The sequence below is a fragment of the Oryza sativa genome, chromosome 11 (genome assembly GCF_034140825.1).
Source record: "Oryza sativa Japonica Group chromosome 11, ASM3414082v1".
Classification (NCBI taxonomy): domain Eukaryota; kingdom Viridiplantae; phylum Streptophyta; class Magnoliopsida; order Poales; family Poaceae; genus Oryza; species Oryza sativa.
In genome coordinates, this window is record NC_089045.1 from 5,911,453 (window position 1) to 5,925,636 (window position 14,184).

General features: G+C 36.8%; 1 protein-coding gene across 1 annotated transcript; it reads right to left on the reverse strand.

Moving 5' to 3' along the window:
• Positions 1-5,127: 5,127 nt before the first annotated feature.
• LOC4350062 (uncharacterized) lies at positions 5,128-13,617 on the reverse strand. Its single transcript, XM_015760982.3, has 15 exons — positions 13,533-13,617; positions 12,698-12,840; positions 12,154-12,412; positions 11,389-11,617; positions 11,137-11,293; positions 10,754-10,939; positions 9,995-10,168; positions 9,817-9,872; positions 9,199-9,253; positions 7,004-7,043; positions 6,588-6,916; positions 6,364-6,495; positions 6,123-6,271; positions 5,937-6,005; positions 5,128-5,522 (listed from the first exon to the last, which is right to left on the reverse strand). Exons 2-15 carry the CDS (start codon positions 12,797-12,799, stop codon positions 5,447-5,449), a joined length of 2,013 nt encoding a protein of 670 aa, XP_015616468.1. The 5' UTR covers positions 12,800-12,840; positions 13,533-13,617; the 3' UTR covers positions 5,128-5,446.
• Positions 13,618-14,184: the final 567 nt, after the last annotated feature.

Below are 14,184 nucleotides of genomic sequence, written 5' to 3' on the forward strand. Positions count from 1 at the left end.
TTGTTAAAATGCCACTCACAACAGATGCCAAACATTTGTTTTTGCCATTTAAGCCAATTCTCTCCATGTCCACCTAATTTTCCACCCGGGCTGACTAAAATACCCCTCCGGCTGTCACAAGCGAGTTGTTCGTGCCGCCGGCGCCCGCACCGCCCAAGCTCACCGCCGATGACGTCCCGCCCCCATGGCTGAAGCCCGCTGCCCACACATCGGAGAAAGAGAAGGAAACCCTAAGCCGGCCACTGCGTCGCGTGCCACAATCTCCTCCGTCGTCGCGCCCGCCGGCCACCGCGCCGCTCCTCTCCCGCTAACCACCGTGCGCCGCTCGCCACCATCTCCTCTGCCGTCATCTCCACCACATGCCGCAGGCTGCACGCCACCATGGCCCAAGAAGGCTAGCTCCAGGAGGAGCTCGTGGTAGGACAGGACCTGCGTTGCCGTCTTGGGCTCAGTCGGCACGGTGACTGTGGTGGGGATGGAGATCAACGAGCCGGTGACCAAGGCGGCGGGAGGTGAGCCGAAGCCCTCACGCTCATCCTCGCTAGCTCTCCGGATTGTGTGTGGTTTGAGCTCAAAGATTGTGTTCTTGAATTTGTAGAGCAAGAGGAGGAGCCGAGCTCCGCCGAGCCTGAGGTTGGCGCCACCCCTGCCGTCGTGGTCTTCTCCTCATCCCACATGTTCGCCGGAGAAGAGAAAGAAACTGTAGGAGAGAGGGGTATTTTGGTCAGTTGAAGTGCAAGGAATGGTGAATATGGCAAAGCAACGGCTTGGTATCGGTTGAAAGTGGTATTTTAACGACGCCATTCCACGGAATGGCATTGCGGTGAAACCCACTCTTGAAAGTGGCATAATGTCTAATTTCTCGAGACGCGGAGCAAAAGCAGAGGACGCTCTCTCTGGGCCGGGCAGCCCACTGGCATGGTGAGACACACAAGACCCAGTAAGCGCCATGTCTCTCTCTCCCTGCTTTGAGAGGAGATGTCAGATGAAAAGAGAAGATCGAGAAATACAAAATAGTGCATGAATAATTGAATATTAACTATTTTAAATTTTAAAAATAGATTAATATAACATTTTTAAAAACAACTTTCCTATAGAAATGTTTTTTTAAAAAAATACATGCGGAGAACAAAACAAATCTCCTCTCAATCTTAGCTGCCGAACGCAGTAGTCAGCTATACAAGTACTATTTTCTTTTGACCGGCGCAATCAAAAGCACCGTTTTCCTTTGTTCGAGAGCTGAAGAAAATAGAAGATTGAGAGAGATGAAAATCGAGCTGAGTTATTAGTATATGATTAGTTTAGTTGTATATTAATTAATCTAAACTTGAAAATGTATTAATACGATTTTTTAAAACAATTTTTCTATTAATATGATTAGTTTGAAAAATACGCGTGCGAAGAACAAAGTATTTCTCCTCTGTATCCACTGCAAAACAATACAGCCTTAGTATGACAAATTATCCGTCATCCCCCATCCGATGGAAAAACATCTCTATCTCCACCATCTCTACTACTTTAATTTAAATGTGTAATCCTTTACCCGAAATTGCTAATTGGCTCATACGCGCTAGATAAATAACTAACGCGCGTTTCAGTTTTGGCATATCATTAGCAAGGCCAAAGGCCCAAGCACACTTTTAACTTTATGTTTTTTCGTCTGACGGCGCCAGCATATGCACGTGCTAGTATAGATAGGAATTAACACAAAGGGGCAGTTGGGCAAGTGAGGCAAATCAATGTACAACGTGATTACCGCTATAATTCTTCATTATTAGTTTTAATTTTTAATTAGGTGACGTGATTAATATGAGCACTCATACCTGAAAATTTTCAACCTGTTTTTAAAACTTTCAACTTAAATATAAAAATTTCAACTCAAAATTTTGAAACTTTCAACATAAATTTTGAAACTTTCAACCCAAATTTTTGAAAACTTTCAACTGAAAATTCAAAATTTTCAACTGAATTTTTAAAACTTTCAAATCCATATTTTAAAACTTTCAAGTCAAAATTAAAATCTTTCAACGCAAATTTTGAACTCGAATTTGAAAATTTCAACTCAATTATTTATAACTTTCAATTTATATTTTCAAAAACTTTCAACTGAAAATTAAAAATTTTCATCCAAAATTTCAAAACTTTCAAATCCAAATTTTAAAACTTTCAAATCAAAATTGAAAACTGTCAACTCCAGAATTCAAAAAAAAATCAATTCCAATTCTAGAACTTTCAAGTCTAAAATTCAAATCTTTTAGTTCTTAATTTCAAAAGTTTCAACTCCGAATCTAAAATTTAAATCTTCATGTTAGATAGTACTCCCTCCATCTATTTTTGATAGTCATATTTCTAAATCTGAAAAATTTATTTTTGATAGCCATATTTCAATCCAACACCCTATCATTTTAATGACTTTCTCGGATTCAATGCATGACTCTCCATTCTTCCACACATAATTGGTTACATGGGCATTGAGAAATGTAAATATTAATGGATCGCTTGTTTACGAGGAATGACTAGTAGCATGTTTAAATGGATGATAAGTAGAATTACTTATGTTTGGTCTGTGTGCCAAGATGAAATATTACTATCAAAAGTAGATGGAGGGAGTATTTATTAGCGTTAATCATGTCATTAACGCTAATCACATTATTAGCATTAGTAGAGAGGGGCAGCTTACGCGGGTTGATCGGAGGATTTTTATTTTTGTCGCTAACAAGAACGGGAAAATCGCCAAAAGGGTAACGACAAATCACCGATTCCTCTGCTCCACGCGCTCGCGACTTGATCTTCCGGCACGTGCGCATTAGGAGCCCCCATCCTTTACCATCATTGTAGTTCTCCCACACAAAGAAACGTCTCGAAAAAAACCATCTCATCCAAAAAAAAAACAACAATATTTCCACGCAATAATCAACCAGAAAAGGATAGAAAAAATTAAACCTTATAATTCATATCTCTCTTCTGGCCCTTATGCCACTGTCGCATCCATCCTCTCCTTCTCATACTGCAGGCGCAACCAATGCACGAATAGAACACATGCATTGTATTTTGAATTGATATTTTATTTGGTATATATCCAGAATTAATTTTCAATTGGTGCCGGATTTGAGTTTTCCAATTGGTAGTGTTGTTGCAAGAACTCAACAAGTGTATCAATTTCCCTTCCCTCTATTCTCTGCCCTCTATGGGTGATATTTACACATTTATATACATGGATATACAAGAGGAAAATGCCTCGGTGTCCCTATGCCTTACGATATGCCTATGCGACTGGCCGGTGGGCCAGCCTTGGTCCTAGTGGTAACTTGGTGGAGGACAGGAGAGCTGCCCCGGTATGGGGGCACCACTGTTCTCGAGGGGCCTTGCTATTACCTAGGTAAAGGCATCCTCCGGGTAATAGCGTGCTCCGCCTGGCAGCCATCAACAGTGTCAGAGTTAGTTGGGGCGCGTAGTGCGCATTTATTCGTGCCCGCTAGCGCTTGATTCTTGACTTGGCATGCGAGGGCATATCGAGGCATGATTCACTCCGGCCGGCACACTGAGCTCTTCAGACCCCTCGGAGGCCCGTAGCCCTTAGGTTCCCTCCGGAGCTCCCCTTCCGGGCTCCGGGTTCCCCTCTGGGCTTCGGAGCTCGGTCATTTGGAGTGGCACCGGAGCCCGTGGCGCTGTGACCTCCCGGAGCTCCTCCGGAGCCGATCAGCCACCATCCGGAGCCTGCTTAGGTCTCATTCCTCTCGCCCCCAATGAGATCCGATTCTCCTGGATCTCCGGAGGCCTCCGGAGCGAGGGGGCCATCCGCGAACCGACATGGCCCTGATTCATGGTCATCTCCCGGGGAGGAAGGTTCTCCGGAGCGCTGCAGCCCTTCGGAGGCTAGCGTCTCCTGATCCGGAGATACTTCCCCAACAGGTAGCAAGATTTAATTTGATAAAATTTTCAATTACTATCAAGAATTTGAAGTTGTGCGTGTCGGTTTCAAATTGGTATATCATATACACACAGCAGACCCCACAAATGCAAAAGATAGGGGGAGCTCTCACATTTCTTACAAATATGTACATATTAGTTTCACCTCACATGTTAGTATGCACACATTTAAGGGAGCTCAAACTCACCCTTTGGAAAGTAAGTTATTATCAATCTATTCATAAGCCTTAATCGTTTCATCATCAATCAATGATGCAAAAAGGTGAAGATTTAAAATGCATCTAGGCCCTCCAGTGGATTTTGGCTAATTGATAAAAACATTCCATCAAGATTCTACTTATGCCGATAATCTAGATTCTTCCATAGATATATCTCCTTTAACCGAGAGAATGGTGTATTTGAATACCAACAAACAACTATGTAGCGTGTGCCTAGCTTTACCAACACGATACCCATAAATTATACGGAATTAGGATAACAAGAATGAACACAAGCCCAAATTTGCTCTATCATGGCTGGTACTCCCTCCTTTCCAAAATATAAAACATAATCACCCTTAACCTAAAAACTAAGAAACAATTATTATCATCTCTTTGTTTGAATCACCCCAATTAATACCATACATACACCCAATAGAATTAAAGATCTTATGAGTATAGGATTTAAAAAAATAATAATTTAGGTCAGAGGAGATGCTAATTAATTGCATACATACATGTATGACTTATATTATAAACCAACTTTAAAAAATAGTTGTACCCTATATTTTGAAATGGAGTAAGTAATTAAGGTCGTGTTGGCCCGTTGGCCTTGCAGGCCCACACCAAATTGAAGTTACACACGACTAACCTCAATGATTCGTCAATACGAGATACCAAAGGCATTAAAGATGTGGCGTGGCCCACTCTGATATTCTCAATTCAAATTAATACATGTCTTGACGATTCTAAGATATAGTAGATCCAATAATACATAAAAGGACCATAAGACCAATACACAGAAAGGACCATAGAGAACCAATATGTAGAAGGGCATTGGCCCGATCTGAAGGAAATTTACGGTTAACTTTAAAAGTGAGCGGCTTGTGGGGTCCAATTGCAAGATTTCAATATCCGGCCAGTTTTACCACCAAATTAATTCCGTATAAGAATTAGAATTTACATAATCATGAATTGGCTAAGGATCTGATTATATAAGTTTTGGAACTATAAACTCTATTTTACTTTTTCTGGACAGAAATATTTTCAGAATACACTGGGACTGTTAATTCATAACAAAAACACTGGACTGCAAAAGGGATGAGAAAAAAAAACAAACTTTGTATGCTTAATGTAGGTAATATCCACTACATCAGATTACAAATTTTTTTTTCCCATGTTACCTCCGAATTTCAGATCTTGGTTATCTAAGTGTCAAAACATTGTTCAACCGGTGTTCTGAATGAGCTAATTAAGCGCACTACCATTATCTGTCTCCACTCCAGTTTGCCTACTTGACACCAACAGTTTGAATATCCTTATCTGTTGCTGGGAGCAGGCTTTCCATGACGAATTTCAGTAATCACTAATCCAGCATCATGTCCAATCGCAACTCTGCAACAGTAAGGTCGTTTCAAAAAGAACTCTGAATTAATAAAGAATGCAGAGCACATCCGTAATGCATACAACGTACCGATAGAGTTCACATGCCACATAGAAGAAGATGAAAAACATGCCAGTTACAAATGTTAAAAGGAGTTCATAAGGAAAGGTGTGATGACAGTTTTTACACAAATAGACAATTGCAGAAAAGACAGATCATCTACTTCATAACTCAAAAAATGAGCTGTTCTGATATAAAGTAAGATCTTTGAGGAATGGATAAATTTTAATTTCAACAAATTTACCGAAATTCATGTTCTCAGTCAAGTTTATTTTAATTTTACACTTGCAGAAGTTGCAGGGAAGCAGTAACATTGTCAACAACATAACATCAAGATAAATAGTAGAATCCTTTTAATCACTCACCGTTTTGAACCCTTTAAGCAAACTATAGCAGTAACTTTGCCGAGCTCAAAGTCCAGTACACCTTCCAGCCTAGAAGATTATGGAAAACAGTGTCATTTCTGAAACTTTTTGGACATGAAAACATGGCAAGATCACATCTCAACCTTATGAAGTTGTGTTAATATGTACCGCAAATTAGGAACTTACTTGAAGGTAGTGGCATTCCACAGACGAACTGTCTCATCATTTGAACCTGTGAGTAGGATTGGCAGATCTGGATGGGAACAAACACAGGTGATACAATCCGTATGTCCTTCAAGTGTTTGAACACAAGTCCTTCTCTGACAGTCCCAGATCTGATCAGCAACATGAAATGCATTAGAATGTTACTTCCGCAAAAAACGATCAAGAGATACCACAATATTGTTCTTCAGTGAACCTGTCTTACCTTGGCCGTTTTGTCCCATGAACCAGTTATCATGTACAGCTGATTGCCTCGAGTAAAGAAATCAAAACAATCCACTATAGATACATGCCCAGACAGTGTGAATTCATGACGCGAAGAACGTATATTCCAAACCTGTATTTTTTTTCCATTGACAAAAGCATACATATATTTGTGTTAATGACCTAAATTCTCAAGCTGTATTTACCAAATTGACAGGAGGGTACCTGAGCATCCATCAAGCTTGCAACAGCAAATTTATGTGTATCTTTTGGGTTAAATTTGATTTGATATGCTACGCCATGGGGGTCAAATGTCCTGATACACTCCCAGTCCTTGTTCCAGTCCCACAGCTTGATCTGGTCTTGTGAGCCTACTGACAGTAGGTAAGGCTCAGTTGGATGGACATCCAAAGTTGTGATGGTCCAACTCCAAGCATGAGCTTTGAATCTCTTCACTTGCTTTACTGGGGACTCATATGTGTAAACTCTTATGAAACCATCGTGATGTCCAACCACGAACCATTGCTTTCGCGCGATGAACTTGGCTGCAGTAACTGTAGTGTTGGAGTGAGTAAATCAGTTAGCATTGCTGTGGCACATGTACAAGTCTATGCATGGTTAGTAGTGAGTCAGAAGCATGCCTATTGGTCCATATGAGCCTTGAATCAGGTTCCTTGTTTCCTGTGGACAAATATATGGGCAAATATTAGTCCTTGAACATCCAAAAGCATATTTCAACATGCTAAAATTGTAGGCATGGAGATAACTTTCAATGAATTTCACTCACATAGGCAAACTTTACAACTTATAACTTTTTTGTTGTCATTGGCAGTTTTCTAAATTTATAGCGGGTAGTATATATGCTTTTAGACAACAGAATATGTTTCTTTTTTTTTTACATCACTGGCTTCTATATCAGAAATATACGCAAATACCTGTCCCACCAAACAAACATGTAACTAGCCGATTACTGGACAAAAGTTTACGTCTAAATATTTGAATTCAAAAAAAAGTTACACAATTTTTTGCACGCCTGCTAGGACCTCACACTCCATGTGTAGCCACCTTACTTTCTCACATATGAAGCAGTACCTCATGACAACGAGATAAATGTTGTTCATTTGACTTCACCTCTCCAAAACTTGTAGTGAGTATTTGATAGTACTGTACAACTTTGAGAGCATGTCTCCATCAACAGTATTTGAAAAAAATGAAGAAAAATGTTTTTTAAATAGAACTAAGAGCTCGTGAAGAATATTTGATTCCCTAGATGAATTCAAATAAAAATAAACATTTAACTAGAAAGTTTAAGATATCATCGAGAGCTATAATTTTCGTACAAGTTTTCTTTTCATCTGACGTAATATTAAAAGCTGTAATTTTTTATTGAAATGTGGCCATTCCTTAAGAGAATCGCCGATGAAAATTGAACTTTATGGGTGGCTTCTTAAGAGAATCGCTTATGAAAATGTTGTATTTTGTTCCAGGTTATTTCCAAAGAAAACCGCATGTGAAATTTTTTCCCTTATTATTTGAAAATGACTTGATTTTGAAAATTAATAGAAAATATATTTTAAGTCCAACTAAAGTGACCCAAAGCTCTCTGTGATACTTAATATTTCCTTTAATATGATCAGATCAAAAGTATTCTAATATGGTTCCTTACTTATTAAAAGTTACCTCTATGTGAGTTGACATATTATATATCTTAAGTGAATGACTATATCCAAGGAAATATTGACCACATCTTATTAAAGGAAATACTGTAGGGGTCTCAGATAATTTTTGGTTCACCTCAATCAGATTTAAAATGATTTTAATGTGAATTTTGAAAGTTTGGCCACTTTAAAAGAATAAGAAAAAAAAAGGATATGACGGTTCGTAACGAATGTTTGAGACATTAAAAGATCTCAAATGAAAAAACATCAAACTACAAAATTGTATTTTCCGTAAAGAGATATAATTATAATATAAAGTTTGTTCTCATCCACTTCATAAGAAAAAAAAGTGATTTTTTAAATAGGACCCTTGCCATTTTTATAGGCGGTTAACAAATAGATCTGAGACCTTATGATGAATGGTTGAGCCCCTAACAATATCAATATCAAATTAAGGCAACTAAAAAGTTGTACATATTGTCAACAGCTAAACTTTTCATATGAAAAGATTGTTCTGATCCGACTTCATACGGAAAGATTGCGATTTTGTTTACGGAAAAAGAGTCATTTCCTTTTTATAGGCAGTTAATAAATATATCCAGGACCTTGTAATGAATGTTTGAGCTACTAAACAATCTCAAATGAAAAAAAATTCAACTACAATGTAGATCTCATTGGGAGCTATAATTTTCATATAAAGTTTATTCTCATCTAACTTAATATTAAAAAAATGACTTTTTTTATTAAAATAGAGTTGTTTACATTTTTACAGTTAGTTTCTTAAGAGATCAGTCCATGAAAATAAATTTTTACAGGAGGTTTCTTAAGAAAGCTGCAAATTGAAATAAATTGATGTACTACCTCATAAAATCACCTAATTTTCATAGACGGTTTTCTTAAGGAATAATATGTGGAAATGTGTTTTAACAGGCAATTTTAAACTATAAGGCCAGGCTTCTTGCCATTATTCCACCTATAAAATAAAGAAAGGGTGCCCACGAAAATATTTTTTAAAAGTAGTGATTGAAATGGGTTTTTTCTTATATGATCCTTAAGGAGGTTCTGTGAGATACCATACCATTTTATTTTTACATGTGCCTTTGGTATTTTCCTTGTATAGCGGTAGCACAAATTAACAGTAAAGTAGCATATGCAGCTTACCAAGAGTAATAACTTACAAGCGTATTATAGTTCAAGATGTCAACTGAGCCAAACATATTGCTCGTCAAGATCCTGTGTACATAAGAAGAAATTTACTTATAGTAAAAGCTATAGTAACAGACATTTTACAGCTGCTTCAAAAAAGATAGAAATGTAGTAGTGTTCAAAGAAATTAAAAGATAAACAGATATCTGGCCCTGATTTTGTGGACCCTAACTTTATTATAGAATAAGCGCATAACCAAGTAAAAGAACTTACATAAGGAAAAAGATAATGAGAAAACATGACCATTGTTTTAGTCATTTCTCCTCTACTTCCCTTTTTCAAAATAAAAAAAATAAAAAAACATAACCATTCTTTTTTAGAATTAAACATAACCATTGTTAAATCAAAATTTACGTATCAGCGTATGTTCCCACAAATTTTTATTTTTGTTTTAGGTCTAAAATAATATGGGATCATGCTAATTGCCAAGTGTAGTTAACATGAAAGTAGTGAACTAATACACGAACAATTTGTCCTTTTCTTTTGGATATAAACACAAATCTTCGTTTCATTTGTTATTATGGAAAAAAAACTAGAACATATGCAGTTTATCTCCTCTTAGAACCAAAAAAGAAAGACTATTCACATACCATGGTTCCGATGGATGCACATCTATTGGAAAATCAGGATGTTCCATTGGGATGATCTGATCAAATGACACATCGACTGAAGTTAACGAAATAATAAAATGAATGGGTTTTCAAATGTTATAAAAGTATGCAACATGCATGGTTTTGGTGATACAAAAACAACTAAAACTTATTTCACCTGATCTTCCTCTCGGTCCTCCTCTTTCTCTTTGGAACAAGAACTGTTATGGTGATCGGCTTCATGATTTTCTTTGGTCTCATTTAAGTTCAAATGGCTTGGCAATTTGCTCTCAAGAGTGACAGACTCGTTGTTGTGTGAGGGTAGCTTCTCCAAGGCATGGTCTATCGGCAGCTAAATGAGGTCCAAATTAATGAAGTTAATAGAAATTCTATCATTGGTGAATAAATATGACTTTCAAATATATATGCATGTTTTCCTCTCTGAGAAAAAAAATGTAAATAATTATTTTGTAGTATATAGTTATAAAATTGTACACTCAGCATCGCAGGCATGAAAAATGAGCAATAGTTAACAAGGTTGGACCTCGATAACGCATATTAAATTATTAAATAGAGCTTACTTCACATGATTTAGAGCAGGTTAGATGGTACAAAACTGGAATTGGTCATTCCGTCATTACACTTTTGATTCCCTAAAAGGATTACTCTCATCAAAATGCAGTTCCAAGATGTAGGGGAAATAGTGAAACAGAGGTTGTTGATTCATGGAAATCACTAATGAAACAAGGAATATATTGTGAAAATGAATGTAAACTCATCCCTTGATACATTATAGTTTTTCTTATCAAATAGATGACAAATACGATAATGCCACATCGGCATAAGCAAAATGATTCCTCTGCATTATATTCCTCCAGGAAGAACATTGCGCTGTAGCCTTTTATAAACAAAACACACGATAGTAATAATTAATTACCTCACCAATGATAGCTTCTTTCTCGTTAATTTGATTGATGATTTCCACTATATTAGGCCTATTTTCCCTATCAGTCTCCATGCATTTCAGCGCTATCTCGGTGCATGTCTTCACTTGCTGGCAATATGCTTCCAGTAGGGAACCATTCCTTCCTGTCTCTAACCTAGTTTTCCAATTCCCTAGTACCTGTGCAATCAGAATAAAAGATGAAGTACTATTCAAACGAAATAAAATATTTCCTCAGTTCTAAAATGTTTGATGTTGGTTAGTTCATTTTTAACTAACAAACGCCATAAAAAAATAAACAGATTGAGAAGTTTAGTTAGAAATAAATAGGGAGTAGTTTAGTTAGAAATAAACGTTGGTTCTGAACTCCTGATTACTTGATCGGTAAATTCTTGAGAAGGAATTTCGGTGCTTCTGAAGTGTCCTGTAGGTCCAGGTCCAGCAATTATCTCTAGCATTACAACGCCCAAGCTGAATATGTCTAACTTGTTTGATATTTCTTTCCTCTCTATGTATTCTCGTGGCAGGTATGGGCTGCACGGGGACAAATAATATGATGGATTTCATATAAATCACATTTCTTATTATTAGAAAAGGATACATTCAAATGAGTTATATATTCAGCTTACATTGTCCCAACAAGAGTTTTTGTAGTCATGGTTTTGTCTTTAGTGATGAACCTGGACAAACCAAAATCTGCAATTTTCGGCACCATGTTGTTGTCTAGCAAAATATTGGCAGGCTTTAGGTCCAAATGGTAAATAGGTGGCTTCATTTCCACATGAAGATGTTTTAAACCCTCACATGTCCCTTTAATAATTTTGTACCGTATAGGCCAATCAAGACCATCAACTTTATCTGCAAAGGTAAACAAAAGATATATCAATAGAATGCAAATACACATGACTAATTTTCTTCCGAGCTGAATATGTACTCCAACCAGTTTCATAATACTTGCCGAGTTGTCATTTTGGACAAGGATGTGGTCTAAAATAAAATTTCTAAGTCAAACTTATTAAGTTTGACCAAGAAATATAGCAATATTTCCAACACAAAACATACTATCAAAATATATTCAATGTTAGATTTAATAAAACTAATTTGATGTTGTAAATGTTGTTATATTTTTCTGTAAACTTGATCAACCTCAGAAAAGTTCGACTTATGAAAAAGTCAAAGTGGCTTATAATATAGAACGGATGGATTATAATAAATATATAATTTTATTAAAGTATCTTTCAAGATTAAGCTATACATATATTTTCCATGCTTCTTAAGTAAATATTTTAAAATTTATTCATAGTCAAAGTTCAAAACATTTTAACCTCGGCCTTATCCAAAACGATAGATATTATGAAATTAGGGGAGTAGTGGGACTTTGAGCAATATCATACCAGAAAGATAGTTTTCAAGGCTCCCCCGAGGCATATACTCGAAGCAGAGTGCTCTATGTATTGTTGCAACCAAAACTGGTCTTCCTTTGACTTGTCCATGTGTATGTTTTATTTCATAGCAGTATCCAACTAACTGTACAATGTTTGGATGGTTGACCATCATAAGGTTCCCAAACTCATTTTGTAATTTCTTGTCGTCAAAATCTTGCGTATCATGAAGAATCTTTACTGCAATTTTATCTCCATTTTTATGCTTTCCCTATTAAAGATCTAGGGTCAGTACTCAAAACATGATAAGTTTGTGATAACATTTCACAAGCCGAAAATGAAAGCATCAGGCTCTGTTTGTTTTGTCATCACACTTTTACTAGAACTAAGTTTCATGCAACAATAAAATGTGGTGCAGGGTTGATTGCTCACCTCAGTGTTATATGTGCATGTATTGCAGGCTTATTATTATTTAGAAATTAGAACCCACTACAATGGTTTCACCAATTATTCACAGTAAATTGGTGTTTACATACCAAACTTGCCTTTAACTTACCTTGTAAACTGTTCCATATCCACCTTCACCAAGCTTTCGCTCCTCAGAGAATCCATCTGTAATTTCTTCTAACAATTGGTATGCTACATTAGTTGGATTCATAGCTGAATTTGTAACTTGTCCGTTTTACCAATATCTCCTCTCTGTGTGATGAGAATAAAGAGTAATAAGTTTCTGAGAATAAAGAGTAATAATTTGGGTAATTTTACTATGCTTGATAAGGTACTGGGAGATGTTATATTTTCTAGTGTCAAACTTGATACCTCCAGCTACCATATATCTCAAAATAATAAAATTTTGATACTTACAAATACTTTCTTAAATACCGTAAAATTTTCCTAATAATTTACTCGTTTTATGAGAAGAGAAAGACTGGAGTTAACAGTAGCACTCTAAATCTTGAACTGAAATTTCTCAAAGCCTGGTTTATGGCATTGACTAAATGTGAATGAAGGGATTAAAGAAAGTTCAAAATGAGCCCCGAGATATGCATCATTTGGAGAAAAATCAAGTGAATTTCGACTAGTTTTCTTACTCCCAACAACTCACTTCGGAACTCATAGCCACGGCAATGTGTAAGAATTTGAGTGAGTACTAGTGGAGAAAATCCTAGCCTTGTATTAAAAGGGAAAAAAAAGGAAAGAAAAAGAAAGACCAGCAGGCCAAGCTTGCTTATCCATCAACAGAGACACACCATCAGTAACCAACATTCCATCAGACCAATGTGAATCATGAATCAAATGTAAAAGCCCAAGCTAATTAAGGAGCAATTGAACAAACAGTACTGCCTGCACAGGAATTGGAAGCAGTAATTAATTAATTAATTAGCACTAACCTGGAGAGAGATAACTGAAGATCGACCTAGCTTTCGAGAGGCTGGAGAGGAGAAAGTAGAGACGGGATCAGGCTCAACTCAATCTATCGCAGGAGATGAGATGAGGAGATGATTATAAACTGCAGTTTACGCCGGCGCCGTAGACGACGAGCCAGCTGTAACGCCGGATTGCTTGACTGATTGATTGTACCTTCTGATGATCAGTTCATGGACCACGATCGAGCAAGTTGAAATTAAGGACATCTAGGGCACGCGTATACAGTACAGTTATCTTGTCCAAACCTGCATGCTTATTCTAGCTTGCTATTCCCTCAAGTCCCATTTTAAGTATAGTTGTGGGTTTCTATGTCCAATGTTTAATCATTTGTCTTATTTAAATTTTTTTTTAAAAAAAATAAGTTAAGCATAAAGTATTATTCATGTTTTATCATCTAATAATAATATAGATACTAATCATAAAAAAATTTAAATAAGATGAACGGTTAAACGTTGGACAATAAACCCACAATTGTATTTAAAATGAGACGGATGGAGTACGGATTAGTAGTGGTCATTGGCCAAGAAAATCCGTAGTGCCAAAGGATGAGATGGCTAGGTGGGGATAATTCTGTTCTCTATGGAATCCTAGATTTGTCACCAGGTGTACCTTTTT